Source organism: Podarcis melisellensis, assembly GCF_964234715.1.
Source record: "Podarcis melisellensis genome assembly, chromosome: 17".
Lineage (NCBI taxonomy): Eukaryota > Metazoa > Chordata > Lepidosauria > Squamata > Lacertidae > Podarcis > Podarcis melisellensis.
In genome coordinates, this window is record NC_138534.1 from 34,426,394 (window position 1) to 34,449,771 (window position 23,378).

Genomic DNA, 23,378 nt, shown 5'->3' on the forward strand with positions numbered 1-23,378 from the left:
TGAGGGAGTTACATCACAAGTCAATGGTTTATCCACTGCTACAGACTATAGAGGCAGCCTAGGCCCAAGCTGCATAGTGCAGCCAACCCCCCCCCCCCGGAAGAGTGGCAAATTCCTACTCACTGCTTAATAAGGTGCTTTCATATAGAGTTTCTGTTTATTTAGTGAACCCCAGGTCCTTAGTCTATCTATTGCTGCGCCTTACCCTGAAATCCTACCTATTTGCATAGGTGCCGCTGCCATGGAAATGGGCTCCGTTGGCTTACGAAATCTTTGGCTGCGCTGCACACACTGCTACTTTGCGTGCTTCTAGAGGCAAGCCCATACCGCAAACTGGGAAGCACAGTGAATGTTGCCTGACCTTCCAATACACAAGGCAGTGCTCCTCAGGCTTTGTGAAGCACTACCTTGAGCAATACCTGGCCCATTCATTCAAGTGTGGCAGTAGTTTGCCAGTGATCAAGAGGCTGAGTGTGCTCACAAGAGGAATGCTAACAAGACACAGATGAAACAAAAAAAATTCCTTCCAGTAGCACCTTAAAGACCAACTAAGTTAGTTCTTGGTATGAGCTTTCGTGTGCTTTCTTCAAGAAGTGTGCATGCACACGAAAGCTCATACCAAGAACTAACTTAGTTGGTCTTTAAGGTGCTACTGGAAGGAATTTTTTTTGTTTTGACTATGGCAGACCAACACGGCTACCTATCTGTAACTAAGACACAGATGGACTGACTCAGGTAAGCAAGTTGATTTTTAACAGGGCAAAATGCACGTGGAATGCTTTTTGTGTGTCCATGGGCCACATCTCATGTTTGGCCCCAAGTCTCAGGCTTGCATTCTGCCCCTCTACCTCTTTCCCTCACCGCAGGGAGAAAGCATTGCATGATCTCTGTATTTGAACTTGCGATCTCTCTAACCATTCAGTTTGCCCCAAGACAGAAGGAGGACTTCAAGATCAACTTCAAGGAGGCTAGAAAGATCCATTTGGATTCAAACAAATACTGTGCAGTCCAGTTCACTGTGCTTTTCCCCTGTGGTGGACAGAAACCCACGTCAAACAGGTAACTGGGTTGAGAACTTTGCTCTCAGAGTCAGAGCCTAAATATTTTGTCGCGCAAAGACACTTTTCAGGAAAAAGAGACCCAAGATATTAAAATTCCCTCTGCCAGCAGAACAGAATCAAAGCCCCCCCTCTTTTTTTGATAATCCTATTTCTCTTCCCTCTTTTTTCTTTTTAGGTGTTTCAATACCTATGAAGACAAGAACAATCCTGTCTGCAAGAATGGGGAGCTGTATCAAAAAAGGTAAACTCAAAAGCAATTTTAGCAGCATTTTCCAGTCCTTCACACGGTAACCACAAGCACTGAATTTTCATCAACATTACCCAATTTTAAAATTGAATGGGGGGAAATGGCCCATAATTGCATAATACACCATCCATTTTAAAGCAGAAGTATTTCCCAAGTTTGTGCTACTGCTATTTATAGTGGAGAACATTGCAGTACGCAATGGGCACCGTCCACGATGCAACTCTCTTGCGCAAGCCCCACCGAGGCACCACATGAATGGATGGATGGTGCCTTCAGGCAGCTTTCAGACCTTCTTATGGGGCTAGCACAGCAAAACTTCCCAGTGGATTTTGCCCATATGTCACTACTATTCCCTGAAAAATTTGACATATTTACGAACTGCTACAAAGAGTTCTGAACTTTAAAAGAGAGACACACATAGCAAAAGTTTTGAGATTAAAATTCTTAATTGTCCATCCAACGGAAAGGCCTCAGAATGGCAAAATAAGGCATCCTTTTTTTCCATGTTGATTGTAATAAAACAGCAGGGATAAAATTATGATAGGATGAGCAGCCCCTGTTTAGGGTTCTCCAAGTCTTCTGTTGCACCTCTGGCATGCTAGCTTTTTGGTGATCCTATATCCACTGTGATTTTTGTATACAATGGGAATTTCTCAGTTCTTTCTACTGTGTATTTCAGAGTGTTTAAGCCATCAGAGTTCATCGTCTCCTTTGTGTGAGCAATTTTGTTGAACCTGCAAGAACAAGAGAGATTCGCTGTTGGGAAATCTCCATTTGCAAATTGAACCTTCTTTTGCCTCCTCGAAAGGGTATTCGGGCTAATACGAAGCGAACAAAATATTTTATGTCCCAAATGCTCAAACCTAACATAAACATTTGTGCTGATATCACACAGAAATCTAGGAGATGATATATTATTGAACCAGCTAATAGTTTCAAGGTGCGGCGCAAGCTTTCAAGTTTCACAAGGAAGAGTTAGGACTCAGCGATGGAAAGGGGCATAAAACAATCTCTTGCTTTTCCATCCGTGTGCCTGCTTCATTCACATCTAAAAGAGGAGGAGGAGTTTCACTTTCTTACATAAAAAGTGTGTGCAGGTGGACAACAGAACCCTCAGCGCCAATTACTTCCTTGTGAACTATCACTTCAAGCATCTTTCTCTTCCAAGCTCAGCTCCGATGCTGAGGTGGAGCTGGACTAGAGAGGAAAATATTTGAACTGCTGAGCAGAGGAAGGTGGAGAATGGCAGGGTTACGTACCCCTCACCTGTACACTCTTTCCGTTGTAAAAAGACAGCCCCCCACCTTCCTTTCCCCAGCAACCAATTATAAATATGAGCAGGCCATACAAGTCTCTCCACTGTTAGATATTTAAATTAAAGAAATGGAGAGCCAGCAAAATGTGGACGTGTTGTATCCAAGGGTGTCCTTCATGCTGATGGAAAGCTCCTTTCACCCAGTCACGGCTACCATTTTCAGAAATCAAGGTAGGCATTTTTTTGGTGTGCATGTGAATTCCTGCCCCCTGTGAGCCTCCAAGGTCTGCTTTGAAGGAACTTCCTGAACAGTAGGGGAGCTTGCAAGGGGGAAAATGGGAGGAAATCACCTCCCACTGAAGGAAGCCTTGCTAGATCATAAAGCCCGCTAGCAGCATGAGAGAGACCACTGGCTGCCACCCAATACCACCGTTTGAAGATGTTTGTACAGAACGCAATGAAGAAGGACCTACCTCTGTGGGTTGGGCTCATTTTTGTTGTCTCTCGAATGGCGAATCATCCGGCATTTCCCAATTGCAGCATCTGGGCGGGAGATTCTCATGCCTTTGAAAACAATCCTGCAAAAGGCACACAAATAGAGAGGCTGTTGTTATATAAAAGCACAGCCATGCTTTAAACCAGGGGTGGGATTGGAAGCCCATGGTCCTCCAGGTGTTGTTGAAGACCCCTGGTATAGCCAGTATGGCTGGAGTCAAGAGTACTATAAAGTCCAACATCATACAAATGGCCACAGTTTCCTCATCCCTGCCTTAAAGATGCCCATGGAACAAAACATAAGTCCAGCTGAAAGTAGTTTTTCAAATGAAAGGGAAATAATGTTATCACTTATTTCGCTTTAAGTTTATAGTACACTTATCTCATTATTATCTATACCACAGTAATTAATGCAATACCCCTAGGTAAGTCACTTTCACAAGTATATATAGATATACAAATGAGATATATAGATCAGTGTTTACTCTGTCTACATGATGGTTCAATCCCTGTGAATTCTGATGGCACTACCTCACTGTATTGGGCTGAAGGCTGATCCAGAAAGAAGTCAATATCTTCTTAAAAATGCAAATTCTAATGTAACTTTCCCCAGCCATAATTAGTAATCCAAGAGATATTTGGCAGCTGCACCATCAGGAAATACAGATTAAGTGCCAAGACTCTTGGAAGGCTTCCCCAACCATTTTTGTTCAACAAACTGTTCTCTGCCTGTCCCCTGCTCCATAATGTTATGTCCTTTATGTTCTCAAAGCTCTTCCCAGACCAGGCCCCATGGATTTCAGAAACTGCCTCTCCCTAGCCAGGCCCTGCTTTATATTCCTACTCTGTATGAGTTTGAGAATTGTTGTGCCTAGGAAGTAGGGCCTTGATATCTGTTGCAGAAATGTTGTGGCTATCATCTCCTTCTGGTAGGTATAGAGTTATGTTGCCACACACACACTAAAGGCTCCTGCCACGTTAACAAAACTGTGTTTTCCAAGTCATAAGCAGTATTACTGTTTATTCCACATTAGTCAGACACTGCCTGTGTAGACACTATACCTTTAAAACACATTTGAAGTACAGTCATACCTCGGGTTGAAGCTTGGGGGTAACTATCTTTGGGTTGCGCGCTGCGGCGACCCGGAAGTAACGGAGTGCGTTATTTCTGGGTTTCGCCATTCGCGCATGCGCAGACGGTCAAAATGATGTCATGCGCATGTGCAGAAGCGACGAATCGCGACCCGCGCATGCGCCGAAGTGCGGACGTGGGTTGCATTCGCTTCTGGATGCGAACAAGGCTTTGGAACGGATCCTGTTCGCATCCAGAGGTACCACTGTACTCCCCCCCAAAGAATTCTGGGTACTGTAGTTTACTCCTCAGAGAGTCAAAGTTCCCAGAAACCCTTCACAAAACACAGTGCCCAGAATTCTTTGCGAGGCAAAGTGTGCTTCGGATGTGTGTACACAGTCACCGTCCGGGGCACTGTGTTTCGTTTGTGCGCTGCAGTTTAGGAAGTGGTAAAAACAGTTCAACTATGGAACCGTTTCCAAAAGGAATTGGGGGCTTTCTTCCTTTAAGCAAGAGTCGGGATGCTTTTGCTCTGGGTTGCCTAGAAGCCTCCATGCCTGCCCCCCAACTCTTACAGTTCAGCCTGGCTTTTAGTCCATACAACCCATTTCATTTGACTTTTAGTTTTGTTGGACGACTTTTCCCAATTCCCCAACGTTTGTGCTTACATTGTGTTTTCCAGCTATGGGCGTGAGGAGGGTAGAAGTGGCACTAACTAAATAAATAATTGTCAAGAGCTGTTTACCATCTCATGTCAAGAACGGCTCACCCTTAAGGAGCACTGAAATAAGAAGTAGCTGAAAACATGTCTTCAGCCTACAATAAAGGGCTTGAGGGCTGAAAAGCAGGTTTCTGAGCAACAGTGGAAATGGGAAAAGAGGTACTCTTGGTCTTGTAACTCTGCTTTTAACTTTTAACAGAGTTAACATTTGGCTTAACGTTTAGCATCACGGCCCTCTGCCATTACTGGAACGCCCGTTCTTTAAATGAAATGAAAATATACAATAAGGATACTTCTGAGCATGCTCAGATTTCCTTTGGCTTCTGACAGTTCCAACATCCTGTGCTCAGCACACTTAGAATTAAAAGAGTAGGAAGTCTGGCCAGGGTTCCCAGAGCCCCAGTGCCTTTATTTTGAGAAAACGAAACAGTGAATTCATTTCCTTTGACAGTATTCTTAAAACACCATCTACATTTTTTTAAAAAGCATTTAAGACTTAGGCATCTTAATGGCAGACGAAATTAATGAACTATGCAGAATTGGACAAAATGACAGGAAGGATTCGAAACCTGCGGAACCAGAGATTTACAGAAGATTGGAAGAAGTATATGAATTATTTGAAGAGCAACTGTAACCAACAAATTCTGCTAGTAGGACTACAAGAAGTTTTGTAAGGAGAAATATACCAAGTGTTACAAAGTAGAAAAAGATAAGAGATATTGGTTATGAGTTTGAAATGTAATAGGGAAGATAAGAAATGCATACTGAGAGATTAGATTGGGAAATTTTCAGGCAGGATGGATGGAAGTCAAAAATTTGAATAAGATGTAAAAGTATGTTTAACTGCTGTTGAAAATGATATGTTAAAAAAAACCTAATAAAAAATTATATCTTAAAAAAATAAATAAATTCCCATACTGTTGTGCCTGCAATCCATACTCCCCACTTTTTCTACTCTTCTGAAGACGTGAACATCCTGGCCTTACTATGTAAAGACTTCCTGGAACTTCCAAAGACCAACAACATACTTCCCTACAGTACTAGTGAAGAGGAAGCAAGCTTTCATAGAATCATAGAGTTGGAAGAGACCACAAGGGCCATTGAGTCCAACCCCCTGCCAAGCAGGAAACACCATCAGAGCACTCCTGACATATGGCTGTCAAGCCTCTGCTTAAAGACCTCCAAAGAAGGAGACTCCACCACACTCCTTGGCAGCAAATTCCACTGTCGAACAGCTCTTACTGTCAGGAAGTTCTTCCGAATGTTTAGGTGGAATCTTCTTTCTTGTAGTTTGGATCCATTCAAACTACAGAGCCTGAATGGAAACACTTGGCTGCCAAAGGCTTGACCCTGACAGTGGGAAGACAGACTCTTGTTTGCTCTGCAGATTAGTGAGCAGCGCTAAAGAGACAAGGAGAACAGTGACCCCAGCGCAGCGTAGAGCACCAGACTGTCCCAGGATCTCCTGCTTTCTGCCAGCTCCGTTTGACAGCGAGCCAGGAAGAAAAGGGAAACAATGGAGGAGCTCCATTCCCTGGCCCTCTTTGGATACCAGACACTGCAGGCTAATGTCTGGAGTTCAAGCTGAAATACAAACAAGTTAAGCTGTTTGCTAATGTCACAGCCAGGAAGGCAGGTGTGGCAGCTGGGGACAGGTTACATAGCCAGCGGGATTTCTGGCACATGCTTCTAAGCAGCCACTTTCTTGGTCAACTATGGGATGTTAAGAAGCGCCTTCTATAGTAAGTGCACACAAGAAATGGGATTCAATGTCACGCTATGACGAATGTCCTGCTTATTCAAACATTTCGGTTTGCCAGATGAGCAATCCCTCTCTCCTCCTCCTTCTCTAAACAGTGAAAGAAATCTATATTACAGTGGTGCCCCGCAAGACGAACGCCTCGCAAGATGGAAAACCCGCTAGACGAAAGGGTTTTCCATTTTGGCGGCGCTTCGCAAAACGAATTTCCCTATGGGCTTCCTTCGCAAGACGAAAGCCCATAGGGAAATCTCCGGGACAGCGGGGAAGCGCAGCGTGTCTTCCCCACTGTCCTCGGACCTCCTCCGAAGGCTGGCGACGGGAGGAGGTCTCTCCGCCCCACCGGCAGCCTTCGGAAGGCTGCTCCGAATGCTGGCGGTGGGGCGGAGAGACCTTCTCCCCACGCCAGCCTTCGGATGGCTGTCCTGAAGACTTGCGGTGGGAGGAGGGTTTTCCTTCCCACCGCCAACTTTCAGAATGCTGTTCTGAATGTTGGCATGGGGAGGAAAAACCCTCCTCCCACCGCAAGCCCCGGGAACAGAGGAGAAGCGCTGCTCGCCTTCCCTTCTGTTCCCATACCTGTCCTGAAGGCTTGAGGTGGGGAGAAAAGCCCTTCTCCGCACCGCCAGCCTGGCAGGCGGTCTCCATAGGAACGCATTAATTGATTTTCAATGCATTCCTATGGGAAACCGTGCTTCGGAAGACGAAAAACTCGCAAGAAGAAAAAACTTGCAGAACGAATTAATTTCGTCTTGCGAGGCACCAATGTAATTGGGAGACGCAGGAGCCTTACCTGTTATAAATGTCATCATCTTCACCACCCCAGCCCCAATAATTATTGGGGAAGCCATTGATTTTTTGGAACTGCTCCTTGCTCAAAGCAGACACTCCTCCAAAATACTGATTGTAAGGCAAGCTAAAAGAGAGAAAAGCAAGTCATTAAAAAAAATAGCTTTTGCTATCACCAAGACGTTAGGATTGCTCGTCTAGTTGCGATTGTAAGTTAAAGTATTAATAATTGCATTAATAAGAACAGTAACAACAACAAGTATTTTATTATCTGTACCCTGCCCATCTGACTGGGTTGTCCCGGCCACTCTGGGTGGTTTCCATTAAAGCAATTATAAAATGTAGCATCAATAAATGCCATAGAAATATGTGCTTCAACACACACACAAAATCCCAAATGTCTTAATAGAGAATAATCTATGTTTCTAAAGATCAGGATGTAGTAAGCTCAGAATTCACTCAAACCCTTCCCCCACCCCAGGTAAGTTGGCCTGTTATTGGACTAAATGAAGGCAACTGGTTTTCATTTTCTGCCCTATCAGAAATACAGCAGAATGTAATAACTGCATAGTTATCAGAATTCTTTTTTTTTGTACTTAGCACATTACACACCTCAAGACTTCACTTTTCAGGCAATCATCTTCCCTCCAATATAGCAACAGCCCATTTGATATCTCCAAAACTCAGTGGTGTAGCGTGGGGGGCGCAGGGGGGACTGGCCGCACCGGGCGCAACATCTGGGGGTTAGGGTTAGGGGGCACAAATCCACGGGTTAGGGGGCGCAAATCCACGGGTTAGGGGGCGCAAATTACTTGCCTTGCCCCGGGTGCTGACAACCCACGCTACGCCACTGCCAAAACTTGTTCCTAATGAAATTGCATACATAACCTGCAAGCATTTTCAGGCCTAATTCAGCCATGACAATAAACCATAATTTCCTGTTACATGTTCAGGCCATGATGATCTTGCCTCTACCCCCTTTCCCTTTTCTCTGTCAAGTGCCAGAGGAGAAGTGAGTGCAGGAAAACAGCAGCTCATTCATATTACGGGAAACAAGGCTTCCCCATTACATCTAAAATGGACCTCAGACCTTGCTTCCCACAAGGCAAATGGTTTTACTGTTGTTGTTTTAAAAACACATCATTATTTTTTATATAAACTGTTCTGAGAGCCTCTTGGCTGAAGAACAGTAATTAAAATATCTAAAGAAACAAATAAAAATAAACTTTAGGCAAACAGATCACAGATTTGAGAGTAGAGCAATTCCAGAGAAGAGGGAAGTAGACCACTTTGGAACATAAGTAATCCAAGTGCAGAGTGAGCAAGCCGACATGGATACAGGTTGCTAACATTAATCCACTCTTGATATTAACAGCCATGCTATTATTATGTGATTTTTTGCTAGCGTCGAATAAATGTTAGCAATTGATCTCTTACCGGAATCCAAATTTATCCATCGACACAGAGAGGTGCCTAGGTTGACTGTAACACTTGTATATATTTCTGTCATCCATAGGGATTAGGTCAACATCGCTGAATACAAAGCAGTCATAATCGTATTCTTTCAAAGCTTCTGTGAAGCCTATGTTCAGAAGCTTTGCACGGTTAAATGTTGCTTCTCCACCCTAATGGAAGAAAAAGAAGGGCTATTACGCACAGACAATAAAAGCTGGTTAACATTTACTATTCATTATAGGCCTAGCCCTTCACAAGCAGTAATGTGGACATGCGGGTGGCAAAGTTCTCTCAAACGTTTCATTCACCATGTTTTTCTGTTCAGTTTAGCTTAAAATTATAAAATCAGCTGGTTCAACCCAAAAGAAGCATGCTTTTTCCAGGGTCTTGCTTGTTTTGCATTCCACACAGACCTCTCTTGAAACATTGGGGAGGCTGAAATCATATGCACCAAGTCCCTATCATTGTAAGGAATATCACAGCTTTCCAACATCCTAAAATATCCTCTTCCACAGAGAAGGCCTGTTATTGTGTTGCCACCCTCTGGACCTCTTGAGGAGGAGACACACAATGAAGGCCCTCAGAAGATGATCTCAGGGTCCGGGTAGGTTTGTATGGAAAAAGGCAGTCCTTGAGGAATTGCGGTCCTGACCCATTTAAGGTTTTATAGGTCAAAACCAGTACATTGAATTGGGCCCGGAAACTGATTGGTAGCCAGTGCAGTTGGACCAGGATCGGTGTAATATGCTCAAACCATCTTGCTTCTGTGACTTGGCCGCTGAATTCTGCACTAACTGGACAGTCGCTCCAGAAGGATATCAAAAGCCACTGAGAGGTCAAGAAGAATTAACAGGGACATGTTCCCCTTGTCTCTCTCTTGACGGAGGACATCATACAGGGTGACCAAGCAGTTTCTGTGCCCAAACCAAGCCTAAACCTTGTCTGGTCTGCAACCACTCACTCCAGAACCTTGCTTATAAACCACTTACATTTTGGTACGTCCCAGTGACGCCAAAAAATGTATCAGCCAGCTGATTCCACCAGATCCCAATCTCATTTGTGGGATATGGAGTGTGTGTGAGAGACATCAGCTTCAGAAAAGATTTATGATTTTTAAAAATGTCAATAAGAAACTTATTTTCCTTATTCAAGGCCTTGACTTCTCCCTGAAGTTCACAGGTCACCCCATTTTTGTCTCCCGCCATGGTTTGTGATCCACTGAACAACCCTAACCCAGAAGGTTCTGTAGGAGCCTGGAAATATCACTTGACATGCTCTGACTTATTGCTTTCTTACGGGCAGGCCACACACAGACCCCTCCTTTGCACAAAATTAGGTAACATGAAGGACTGTACTTGAAACCAGTCTGTTAGGGAGCTGGTTGGCTGCTGAGCTACAGTTATACAGTGGTACCTCGGTTTTTGAACGTCTTGGAACCTGAACACCGAAAACCCGGAAGTAATAGCTTCCATTTTTGAATGGCCTCGGAAGTTGAATGGCTTCCACTGCGTTTTTTTCTTTTTCTCCATTGACTTCGCCAACTGCCCTTTGCAGCTGTCGAATGTTTCAGAAGTTGAACGGTCTTGTGGAATCGATTCTGTTCGACAACCGAGGTACCACTGTACTAATACAGTGACACCTTGGTTTACGAACTTAATCCGTTCTGGAAGTCTGTTCTTAAACCGAAACCGTTCTTAAACCGAGGTGTGCTTTCCCTAATGAGGCCTCCCGCTGCCGGTGCCCTTCCAACGTTCAGATTCTGTTCTTAGACCGAGTTTGAAAACCAAGACACTACTTCCGGTTTTGCTGAATTTGAAAACCGAATCGTTCATAAACAGGACTGTTCTTCAACCAAGGTACCACTGTATAGGAAATTGATAAGGACTTATTTCCTCCCAGTAAGTGATAGGTTAGAAGTGGTACCTAACGTGTATAAAAAGGGTTTAGTCCTATAGAAGAGGAGGAAGATATTGGAGGCAATTTGGATCTCACTCAATACAAATACTGAACATCTGATGCAGCTGTGCTTCTTATTACTATATTTATGTAGGTGTGTAAAAGAGTTACTCCTCCTGAGGAGCACAATAAATGGTGTTATGTGGAGTGGTACCTCCCTGAGGTCCTTGATTTAGGATTAGTTGTGTACTTGACGAGATCCCACATTCAAAATAAAACATGGCATCTTCTAGATTAGAAGGTAGCTAGTAAACCTTCTCTCCGTAGGAAGTGAAGTGGGAGAGAAAGGCCGCTGAGTTCTCAGTTTCATTCTGGGATATTATTCTTGGAACCAAAGTAATAAGCAAGAGGGCCTGTGGAGACTGATAAGAGGAAATACAAGGGAAAACCTGTTTTTTGTTTTTAAAAGATTGGGACAGGATGCTGCTGCTGTATTTTGGGAGTTCCCTAATTTTCATGTAATTCATACTGTTTTTTTAATGCAATACAAGGGAGTAAAAGATACCAGAAGGTGCTCTTAAATATACCTTATTCTTATAGCTATTTTAATAAGTAAATGGTTTCTGCAACAATGTATTGTCAGTTTGTTTTCAGAGTTTCTAAATTGTAATCTGCTCTGCTCTGACTTTCAAATATAATGAAGTTGTTTACAAACTTGGCAAGAATTCCAGGATTCTTAAATCCTTGAATCAACGAAACCAAAAAGTGTCCTTGCCAATTTAAGGAGGATATAGGACATGGCTGAAACCACACGTTTCTCTTATTTTAATTAACCCTTCAGGAAAACAGCTAGGGCCGACTGCACACACAAAAAAGCAGCTCTCGATTACTATAGAAACATAAAAGCCAAATTGTAAGAAAGGAGAATTAAAATGTGATGCTCATTCAAGAAAAGTTTCTCATGAGCAAGTCTTTCAGAAGTATATTAGGGGATTGCTTTGCTTCCAAAAGTGTAGAAGAGAAAACTGTTCTAAAAATTATGTATGCCTAGCAAATTCCAAGCCAGAATAGCTTTCATAAATGCTATGAGACTGACTTGGTGTTCAGCTTACTAGGGTTAAACAGAGATTAATTGACCACATTTTAGAGGGGCCTCACATTTTAGCCCCCAACAACTGTATAGTGGATGTAGGTAAGGCAAAGAGAGAGCAAACCTCATGGCCAAGTGGGATTTGATGTTCTATCCACTACTCACATAGATAGCTGCCTACTAAGTAGAAGAAGAGTTTGGATTTGATATCCCGCTTTATCACTACCCGAAGGAGTCTCCAAGCGGCTAACATTCTCCTTTCCCTTCCTCCCCCACAACAAACACTCTGTGAGGTGAGTGGGGCTGAGAGACTTCAGAGAAGTGTGACTAGCCCAAGGTCACCCAGCAGCTGCATGTGGAGGAGCAGGGAATCGAACCCAGTTCACCAGATCACGAGTCCACCGCTCTTAACCACTATTCCACACTGGCTCCCTAGTGTGGGAGTAAGAACATTTGGTCCATCTAGCTCAGCACATTGATTAACAGTGGCTCTCTGAGTGGTAAAGGTAAAACAGGATCTACTGGTAGATCTCTGGGTAATTTGCAGTAGATCGCAAAGGATTTCTCGCTCCCCATTGATTAACAAAAGCAACTCCATCACCAAATTGGACTACTGAAATGGAGAAAGCTGGGGGATGGGACTGTGAATGGATATTTGAGTAAAGGCCTGTGAGCTTAGTTCTGGTAATGAAAAGAAAATCCTGGGCTGAAATGACCCCAAGGTGCCTTGCTCCTTAATTCAAAGTGCATGCTGGCTGTTTCTTTAAGCCAGTGTTTGGCTCTAGTGGGTGGACTTCATGGTTTGAACTAAAAGCAACGTAGACCTTGCAAGCTTAAAGTCTGTCCAGCCTGACACTGCCTCTCTCATTTCTATGTAACTGCTAAATTAATTTAATATTCTATATTATAGTTTCCCCTGTGACATTGTTACTTCTCAAGTCTTCAGAAAGGAGAAGGGCAGGAGATGAATTTAACAAAGCAAAGTGTTATCCGCAAGTTTGCACTTGTTCACCGTAGTGGCGTAATCTCACAACCCGTTTGCTATCGGTATGGCTCAAGTCCAGACGCATGAAAGCAACAATCCCAGTTGGGTTATGTGAAATGGCACTGAACCTTTATGGACAGAAAAGCTTTGTAATAATGACCCCTCAAGCATTCACCCATCCAAGATCCTAACAGCAGGACAAATGTAGAACCACAGCTTCCATGACTTCTCACAGCTTCCAAATAAACACCTGCTGGGTGTGGGTGTGCTCAGCTAATAATTTATGTTTACCTCATATCAAGCAAACAGGCGTTCCATGCAGAAAAACACTGATAACAATGCAGATAACACTGAAACCACAATTCATGCCAGCATTCAAGGTTAGCATTAGAAAGTGCTGCAAGACAGGAGAAGCCCTACTGAAGAGACGACAGGTGCTCTTTCTCCTTTAAGGCTTATCGTGACAATCTTGCAAAACTCTCTTTTGTGACAGTACAGTTGTATTGCTAGGTCTTTACCCTCTTTAAAGCCTATGTAAATGTACACTCTCCAGAACAGGATTTTTAATTGTAGCAGCAGAGTAACATTCAGTTCAGAAATAATTAGCCATTTTTGAGAGGACAACCTTCTGCCTGGTTACCACACAGAGAAGGGAGGGGAGAGATTTGTTACTACAGTACAGTGGTACCTCGGGTTACATACGCTTCAGGTTACATACCCTTCAGGTTACAGACTCCGCTAACCCAGAAATAGTACCTTGGGTTAAGAACTTTGCTCCAGGATGAGAACAGAAATTGTGTGGCGGCAGCAGGAGGCCCCATTAGCTAAAGTGGTGCTTCAGGTTAAGAACAGTTTCAGGTTAAGAACGAACCTCTGGAACGAATTAAGTACTTAACCCGAGGTACCGCTGTACTACATGTTAGTTGTGTCGGTGTCCCACCCCCCACAAGAAGTGATTTACGGGATAAAATACAACAGTTATGATATGCTGGATGAGGATTATTATGTTAAAATGTACACAGTGGGAGACAGCAGGTCCTACCAAAACCTTTAAGATAACTTCATAGGACACAGGAAGTATGTCCCTTATCATGAATCAGAACATTGGTCCATTTAGTAGATTACTACAGGGTTGGAGCGTGGGGAGGACCGGGGTATGTGTGTAGCCCCAGGTACATGGATTCCTGCCCTGCCTGCTGCCGGGGGTCTCCGTGTCCCCAGCTCCCTTGCTGAATGGCCACAAAAATAAAAAGGGTTAACAAAATGATGTAGATTGTGGAAGAACTAAACACAAAGATGACTTGGTTGCTGCCCAAAGTAGTATCCCAGTATGGCCCTCTCCTCTTTCCCCACTAAGGTGGGCAGCTAACCACCTTTACCTCTGGTAAAATCTCATCTCATCCTTGAATTCAAGAGTACAGCACAGGAAGGAGTTAGACAACCTGTCTATACAACTTTGGCATAAGAACATTTGGTCTGTTGTAATCTCAGAGAAGATAATGTCCAATCTACGATTGATACAGGGTAAAGGAAAACCACAATACGTATTTCCGTGCAGTATGGTGGGACTTTATTCAATTTACCATGGATCAAAATATGTACATCTCTTTGCCAGAAATAGCCAAATCTATATTGATATCATAGACCATGCACACAGACAATTTGGCAATTGTCTCACATCCCTTTAGTTATATAATATACAACGATACTGTATGAGGTGCTCGCCTACACCAATGTAACAGCAGATAGGTTTGGTTTTATATAATCATCTTGAAAATCAACAAAAAATAACTAACAAACCAAGAACTCATTAGGTGGATTTAATGATGCCCCTATTGCAGCTTTGCCTGTTCATAAGCACCTGCCTAAGTGTATATGAAGCTCTCTGTATATTGGAAATGCACTATTAAAAATATTTATTAATGCTGACTGCGCTTCCTTTTAGGGAAATTTAAACATAACAAACCAAGATTGTCTAACAGATTCCCTGGCATTGTTTTCTCGTGGTTAATCCCCTCTTTGAATGAATTGTGTTAGTTCCAACTCCCCCCACCTCTTTTCCCCAGGGCAATAAATAACCACAGGGAAAAAATTGCAGGAAGGATATCACAAGCCAAGTGCCTTAAGCGAAGGATTCGGAAATAAAAGCCTTTCATGTACATCCTCCTCCTTTTCACATGTACTTAAGAAGAAGCCATCTCACCAGAGACAACCAACTCTCACTTCTGTACATTTCCATATCTTGAGTATGCTTTAATGAACTGACACCTTTATAATTTATTTAAATGCAACAAGGTTATAATGCAACAAGGTTAAATTCTTGCCAGAGACAGGTTTGGGTGGGTTCAAGGTCCTAAAGATATTTAGAGAACCATTAAGCTCCTGTAGAATGTCAACTAAATGGCTGGATGAAAAGCTACCAAAATTCCAAGCTGCAGCCCTAAACACAAATTTTTGAGAAAGTAAGCTCAACGGAACTCATACAGAGGATTTTACTGTAAAAAAACCAAAAGCTATTCTGAACCACAAATACATTCACTGAAATGTAAGGTGAAATACTCTTCAATACATTGTTTTTTAAAGGTAAAGGTACCCCTGCCCGTACGGGCCAGTCGTGTCTGACTCTAGGGTTGTGCGCCCATCTCACTTAAGAGGCCGGGGGCCAGCGCTGTCCGGAGACACTTCCGGGTCACGTGGCCAGTGTGACAAAGCTGCTCTGGAGAGCCGGCGCCAGCGCAGCACACGGAAACGCCGTTTCCCTTCCCGCTATAAAGCAGTACCTATTTATCTATTTGCACTTAGGGGTGCTTTCGAACTGCTAGGTGGGCAGGAGCTGGGACCAAAAGACAGGAGCTCACCCCGCTGCGGGGATTTGAACCGCCGACCATGCAATCAGCAAGCCCTAGGCGCTGAGGTTTTACCCACAGCACCACCCGCGTCCTGTTTTTTACCATGTTGTAATTTTGTGTGTGTAATTACATACACGTGTATGTAAATGTATGTCTGCACTTCCAATTTTCCTTTTTTCCTAAATAAGCATTATACAGATAAGCAGGGCGGGGGGTTGGTCATGGCACTCACCAATAGAGAGTACTGTCACCTCTTTTTTGCTGCCATTTTTTGCTGGCACCCACAGTACTTCTACGAAGTACAGGTTTTTGTTTTTTAAACAAAGGCTCTGAGCTTGGGGGATAAGGTAGGGGGAAACCTGAAAGTATGAAAATCTACTAAATCTGCATAATGTATACAGGTCGCAGGGTTCAGTTTCTTGGGTCAGAATTTGAACTATTTCCTTTTTTCAAAAGTGCAAAATACTTGGTTTTAAATGTTCTGGGGTAACTTGCTTGCTGCTTTGTGACAGGCTCTTTCCTGAGGCAAAATCAACACAGAAAACAAATTAGGAAACAGAATATCTGCTAGTTCATATGCAACAAGAAATGGAGAAGTGGGGTTGGACACAGCGCTGAAACCTGACGAAGTGAAACAGAACGTAAGGAGAGAGATTTGAACCGAGAAAATAAAACTCTATCTTAAAACTATTTTCAAGACAAGACAGCAGTTTGCACAGTGTTTGCACAGCACACACAACTTCTGCTGTGGGCTGCAGAATCAAAATACATTTGCAGTCCATCCACGTTTGGTCAGGTGGTTTTGGGTCAGCTGATCCACCTGCCATGTATGTAACATAGACAAACTGAACCCTTGGAAACAGTTCAAGAAGATGTAAATATTAAAAGCAGGTCAAAGCTGGCATTCAGCTGGGCAAGAGAAGATTTACATAGGAAAGATTTACTTATTTTTCCGGTTTCATCATCTGCTACCTTTTGACAACATATCTGGGACTGTTGCAGCTGTGCCAGCCACTTAACTCTCCTCCATATATTTGGTAAAATATATGATTATTATTTTTTTGTTAACAGATATAGTTTGTTAAAGAACTGTGACAGTTTGTAAATGTCAGCAGTAATTAATAATAATAATAATTTATTTGTACCCCACTGGTTGCCCCAGCCACTCTGGGCAGCTTCCACCATATATAAAAACGTAATAAAGCATTAAACACTTAAAAGCTCGCTTACGTAGGGAAATAAATAGAAACAGATCAGTTCTGATGGCACAAACGTAGGCTATGCTGAATGTGTCCAAACCTCCCACTCTTTTTTTGGTGCCTTATTTTGTTTCTGTGTGTTTCTCAAAAGCTGGAAGTGGCCTAGGCCTCTCTGGACCTCCGAGAGAGACTGGGTGGATCCTGCCCCCACCTATTTTCTTCCCTCCAAAATTGCACTCCCCCCACTGCTTTTTAGAGGTTTGGCAGAGATCCAGCTTCCCAAACCCACAGAATATCTAGTTTGGCCAGCAGCAGAGTATGGTGAAACATGCCTTCTTAGGGGGGAAAAACAGTTCATCTGGAACCAATGTACAGCTTGCAGAGTCTCTAGTCATTCTTATTCTTCTTATTTTGCAAATTTAACAAGGCAAGGAAAAGGCAGAGGGAGAAAAAGATTAAAATCCTGGTCGAAGAAAGACTGGTAGACCTGGGGAGGTGGGGGTGGGAAATAGGGGTAACAACAAAGAAATCACATTTCTATCTTCCATCTGCGGGGACACAAAGGAAGAACTTGTCCCAGAGTTTTGGAAAACTGTCAAGCCCAGTGGTATGTGCTAGGTAACCAGCCCTTTCAAACAGCCCCTTAACCCCTAGAGAGATGGAAGGACCAAACCCACAGGGGGAAGGGAAAGTCAGAAAAAATGTGGGTGTTTTTTGTCTCTTGCTTTTTCCTGAGTCTTAATAACAAAATATGCACACAGAGATTGAGAGGGGACTCTTAAATTTTCCATTAATAACAAATGCCACACTTAATTACACCATTTAGTTTTACTCAAACCAACAGCTTCCTTCCAGTATTGGGCTATCATTAATTTAGCTACCCCCAACATGAACACAACTCAACATTTTGACATCACCCCCGAGTTCTCTCCCGAGAAGACAGAAAGCAGACCTAATTTGAGCTCCTTAATGAACTAGGATGGCATTTATTTCTGTTATTACATCTTCCCAGCGCATTTTCTATTTATATATTACAATACTGAAGTCAACACACAAATTCCAGCCCCAAGTAAACATCTCTATTTTTTTTTGCTCGGCGCAAGTTAAGAGAATTTGTATTATCAGCACTCCCTCGTCGTTTGCTAACTAGGAAGACACTTTTCAGGGCTAAAAAGCAGGGTATAAATAGTTATTTGAATGATTAAAATAATCAACTAGCAAAAAGAAGACTTAGCTAAGCATCCTGCCTTCAAAGATTAAAATTCACAATCTCTACACTGCCTCTGAAGAAGGGTCTCCTAGTTCTTAATTGTTTAAAGTCTCATCCACAACTTTGCTTGCCCCGCTGCTTTCGCACAGGAAAACTTGTATGGGGTTTTAGGGGAGGGGTGGTACCTCTGGTGGGGGACACATTGTGCTCCTTCAGGGGTAGTTAGTCCACCTTTGGTCCCCAACCTGCACTCAGCTCTCACCTGTGGCTCCTAAAAGCTGTCAGCATGTGACAGCAAACACACCCTGGGAAACGGATTCGACTGGCCGGCTAAGCCAGGCGAGGGAGTCCCTAAGATGGTTGGATGGCACCTTGTATGCCTCCTTCCAGCAACTCCTGCAGCCAAGCTGGTGCCAAACGTATTGCCCTGCTTTCCTTTGGACCATGTCAGTGGGTCCGAGAACAGGGTCTTGTTATCTGGGCAGCCCAGGAACACCACACACGCTGCCCAGGCTTGTGCCCCAGAGAGAGAGAATTTGGATTTGATATCCCGCTTTATCACTACCCGAAGGAGTCTCAAAGTGGCCAACATTCTCCTTTCCCTTCCTCCCCCACAACAAACACCCTGTGAGGTGAGTGGGGCTGAGAGACTCCAGAGAAGTGTGACTGGCCCAAGGTCACCCAGCAGCTGCATGTGGAGGAGCGGGGAATCGAACCCGGTTCACCAGATTACGAGTCCACTGCGCTTAACCACTACACCACACTGGCTCCGTGCTTCAGTGCTGCTAAACCAGCAAAAACAACGTGGGAGGTAGCAGCTACACATTGCCAGCCTCAGCCGGCGCTGTTATTCTCCTGCGGCTTGATTTTGCCCCACACGGCAGACTCCTCTGTCACTTGAAACAAAAGGATGCCAACAACAGCTGAAAGAGAACAAACGTCAATCAGGTTTTCTCCGGATTGACGCTTGCTCCAATTTCACGCTAAATTGTGGGTTTTTCCAGTGGGGATGGTGTGGTTAGCAAGGGACAAATGGAAAATCACTTGGACCTTTCTAAAGCACAGGACAAGTGAGAGTGTGGACAAGCCCTCGGCGTTTTATGTCACTATATATTATATATCACTAGAAATCAGCAAAGCTGACTTTTACGAGTTACTGTACAGACACCATTTTGAGGATACCCAACACACCTCCACTGCGCTCCTCAAATAAGAGGCCTCAAATTACCAGTTGGTTCAGAGAGCCAGCTGGACTTCTGCCTAGAGCAGCAGCTGTAGGTTTCTGTCAAGTCTGGGCAGACAAAAATCCCGTTGGCTCTCCTAAGTCAGCCAATCCCACACAGAGCTCTTTGCTCCAAAATTGCAACATGTGCAACAGCTGGCGCGCATTAATTATCCTGCACAAATATTATCTAACAAAGAATGAAGAGCGTAAGATTGGCGTTGGAAGCTTGGCGAGTTCAGTTCAGACTTGGACGTTGCTACTTCCTTGAGGTTGGCAGAGCTCAGAAGTTAGAGGCTTCCCATCCTGCCTCTGTTTTGCAGGAGAGAGTTCATGTCCTTGCTAATTAAATCTCTCATTTATTATCGCATTAGGAAGTTGCAACAGCAGACGCAGATTTCTTAAGTTAACCAGTAAATAGCTGCTCTGTTCTTTCTATAAATGTAGCTTAATGCTTTTCGCTCTGTGTTCCAGGGCTCTCCGATGTTCTCAGAAGTTCACCAAGGCTTGTCCAGTGAGAAGACTATCTATTATGGTGGAGCGTCCCTGAAAAACAGGTTACTGTTTGCAACTATTTGCCTCAGGAGGTTGTTGAGTCTGCTCGACAACACACTCAAATGCATGCAGAGGTCTTGGCCGGTGGTGTAAGTGCTATGTAAACCCTATAATGCAGAGGAGTTTCCTGGCAGGCCCACAAGAGTTCCTTGTCAGACAAGTCAATGCAATTTCAAAGCGAGATGGAGCCCAAAAGCAAATCTCTGTGCTGTAGAACAGGCCTGTTTTATAGCTTAATTATAAGGTAAAGTTAATGTAAGCCAACTTTTATCAACTGACTGCAAATCTTCTTTAACAAGCGCCTGCTAACCATAATTTGTAACCTATACTTAAGTTGCATGGCTCCGTTTGGACCATTTTGAGCTATGGTTAACTAAACCATGGTTTATAAACCATAGCTTAGTATGCCGTGCAAACCAGGCTGCTGAGTGTCCACTGAGCAATAATCTCAGCCAGAATACTGTGCAACAAACAGAGAGCAGGTGACTGCATAGCAAGTAAGTAAAAGGTAAAGGACGCCTGACAGTTAAGTCCAGTCGAGAACGACTCTGGGGTTGCGGCGCTCATCTTGCTTTACTAGCTGAGGGAGCCAACGTTTGTCCGCAGACAGTTTTTCTGGATCATGTGGCCAGCATGACCATGGTTTAAGAAGAGTGAGCCAAGTTGCGTACTAGAGAGGGGTCAATTAGCATCCAGTTTTTTCCACTGGCTCCAGCAGCCCAACTTCCATTTTACATATTCTCACATCACATCCCCCCCCACCTCCACCCATCTCCATTTCAGTATTCAGCCCAATTTAATGCATTTCAGAGGTTCCAAAAGTCAATGGTAAACCTGCAGTAGATTCAAGTTTGAATTTGCATTGCACCGAAAGTTAAGAGGTGGGACGTTACCATTGAAGCAGTAGGGTGTTCAGCATTCTTTCCTTCCTTCCTTTTTCCTACCAGATGCAGAGTACAGAAGGACGCAGATGGAGTAAGAATCAATCGCTCACATACAAACTCTCCTTGCTTCAGCGATTGCTTTGCTATAGGACAGGTTTAACAAGAGAAAGGTAAGATTTTCCCCCCTAGAAGGAAGGGAGAAGAGAAAGAAGAATGGATGGATGCAAAGGAAGGACAGACAAGGGAGGAAAAAAAAAAGAGAGAGAGAAAGCATTTGTCAAGAGAGCAAAGAAATAAGAACGTTTTCTTAGCAGGTTTTAAAAGCTCCTCATAACCCAAGAAAAATACCATCTGGATAATTTAGGCTCATTGTCAATGTTGCTTGATGCACACAAAACTAACACTGCTTTAAGGAAGTTAACTAAACTGAATGCTTCATTGACAAATTAGGTCATGATGCTCAGTAACTTCGGTATAATTTCTGCAGCATAATGGGGGAAAGCAGCGACACAATTATACTTTGTACACACCTAGCCTGTGTATGCTTACTGCTATCCGCCATCCCCTGTTTTTCTTTCCAAACTATATAGCCCTTTTTTTGCAGAATGTCATCAGAGCCCTGAACGCTAATAACCTTTGTAAGTAAGCTCTGTGAAAGTCAACGGAATTTCTTTCCAGCTCAAGCATATTTTGGATCAGGGTGCCATGAACTTACCCATAGAAACTTATCTCTATGTCTGCACAAATAACTCCTTAGCAAAAGAACTAGAAACCTTCATTCAGCCACAAGGAAACACAATTAAATAGCCTCACATCCCAACCTATACTGATTGAAGCAAACAAAAATGTTAAAGGACAAGACAGAAGTTTAACTGAACAAATTGTGATAAGCATTTTCCTTCTTAAGACATTCGCAGTAGGTATCAGATGGCAAAGAGTCAGATGTATGTCCCAGTGATACTCAAACCGCATGACCTCCAGAAGCATGTCTTGAAAAATTAAGCCACCATTTTGGACCCCTCCACTAGTCCAGTGTTTTTCAACCTTTTTTGGGCAAAGGCACACTTGTTTCATGAAAAAAATCACGAGGCACACCACCATTAGAAAATGTTTAATATTTTTATCTTTAATGGCAAACAAAAACGTTGCGGACCGTTCACTGCTCAGCGGGGATCGATCCACTGATCCCCGCTGAGCCGGCGGATGACAGCTCCGTCTCCGCACTGTGTGCGGAGAGGGAGATGTCAGAGCCCCGCTGCTCTCTATGGGGAATCGGATGAGAGCGGACCGCCTGTCCGCTCTCATCCGATCCCATCCGATCTGATCCCCACCCAGGACGGATGGAAAATAGGGTGGACACAGTCCGGCGCCCGCCTAGTGGTCGAAAATTTGACATTTATTTTTTTAAATCTTTCAAACTTTTCAATTTTTCCCACGGCACACCAGGCAACATCTCAGTTTTCAACAACCACGGAACAGTGGTTGAAAAACACTGCACTAGTCAGTGGTACTGAGCAGAGAAGTTCCATGTACCACTGACCATCATCTGTCCTGCCAACATCCCAAGAAAAGAACCAAGGGTGTCCTGGATTCCCCCAACACAGCCAAGCGCTGAAACTGATAGGCAATCCCAGAACATAACCATTGCTGAGAAATCGGGTCCCATCCCTGAGCAATAAAGCAAGAGGGAAGATGAGATGCCATAAACCAATATTAAAAACAGGCTATTCTACTTTGCAAGGGAACATTCCTGCCTGTTGTTTTGGGAGCCAAATGGGGAAACACACATTATATGTTTGATGGCAACAATGAAGTTTGTCTCTTAAGCTAACAAACAACCTGCCCCCAGGTCATCAGTGTAATTTCATAACTGCTTTATTGAAATCTCATTCAAACGAAACCTGCTTAAACTGCTAAAAAAAAGTGCCCCGAATCTGGAACTATTTGTTATTCTGTGGAAAAAGTATGAGATGGTTGTGTTATGCAGATGTACATACCCTATGAAACTGGCACATGAAAAAAGCATCAATTTGGCTCACGAAGATTAAGAAAGCTAAAAAAAAAAAATCACACCAAAAAACCCAGGTGCATTCTGCTTCCCCAAAGTTCAGTACAAAGAAGACATTAAGAAATAACTGTGAGCAGGCAAGCAAAAACCCTGTGTGATAATAACTAGAGGAGGCAACTAAAATTTTCAGTATAATGTGTAAACTCATTCCAAGTACAACAAAATGCAACTAAATGTCATAGATATTCAGTCAATGCAACAGAACTAAGTATAGTCCATTATAATACAAGCCTATCAGTTAAAAGTTCTGCAGTACCTCAAAAATCAACCAAGACTGCTGGCTAGAGAAGGGAACTGCAGGCAGTCCCAACTGCAATCGTTGTACAACTCCCAAATCCTTTGGCTTGGGACCTCAGGTGACACAAAAATGACCAATCCAGTGCTACAAGTCCTATAAATAAGGATGTTGTTGTTGATGATGATAATAATAATAATTTATACACCACCCATCTGGCTGGGTTTCCCCAGCTATTCTGGGTGACTTACAGCATATATAAAAACATAGCAAAACATCAAGCATTAAAAACTTCTCAATAGAGGGCTGCCTTCAGATGCCTTCTAAAAGT

At 43.4% G+C, this 23,378-nt stretch overlaps 1 protein-coding gene across 1 annotated transcript in view; it reads right to left on the reverse strand.

Annotated features, from left to right (window-relative positions):
- Positions 1 to 1,735: 1,735 nt before the first annotated feature.
- B4GALT1 (beta-1,4-galactosyltransferase 1) overlaps positions 1,736 to 23,378 on the reverse strand; it is a 40,112-nt gene continuing 18,469 nt past the window's right edge. Inside the window, exons 3-6 of the mRNA XM_081894854.1 lie at positions 8,837 to 9,024; positions 7,404 to 7,526; positions 3,037 to 3,141; positions 1,736 to 2,042 (exon numbers count right to left, since the gene is read on the reverse strand). Coding sequence (XP_081750980.1) covers positions 1,907 to 2,042; positions 3,037 to 3,141; positions 7,404 to 7,526; positions 8,837 to 9,024 — 552 coding nt within the window. The 3' untranslated portion in view covers positions 1,736 to 1,906. The remainder of the gene's footprint in view (positions 2,043 to 3,036; positions 3,142 to 7,403; positions 7,527 to 8,836; positions 9,025 to 23,378) is intronic.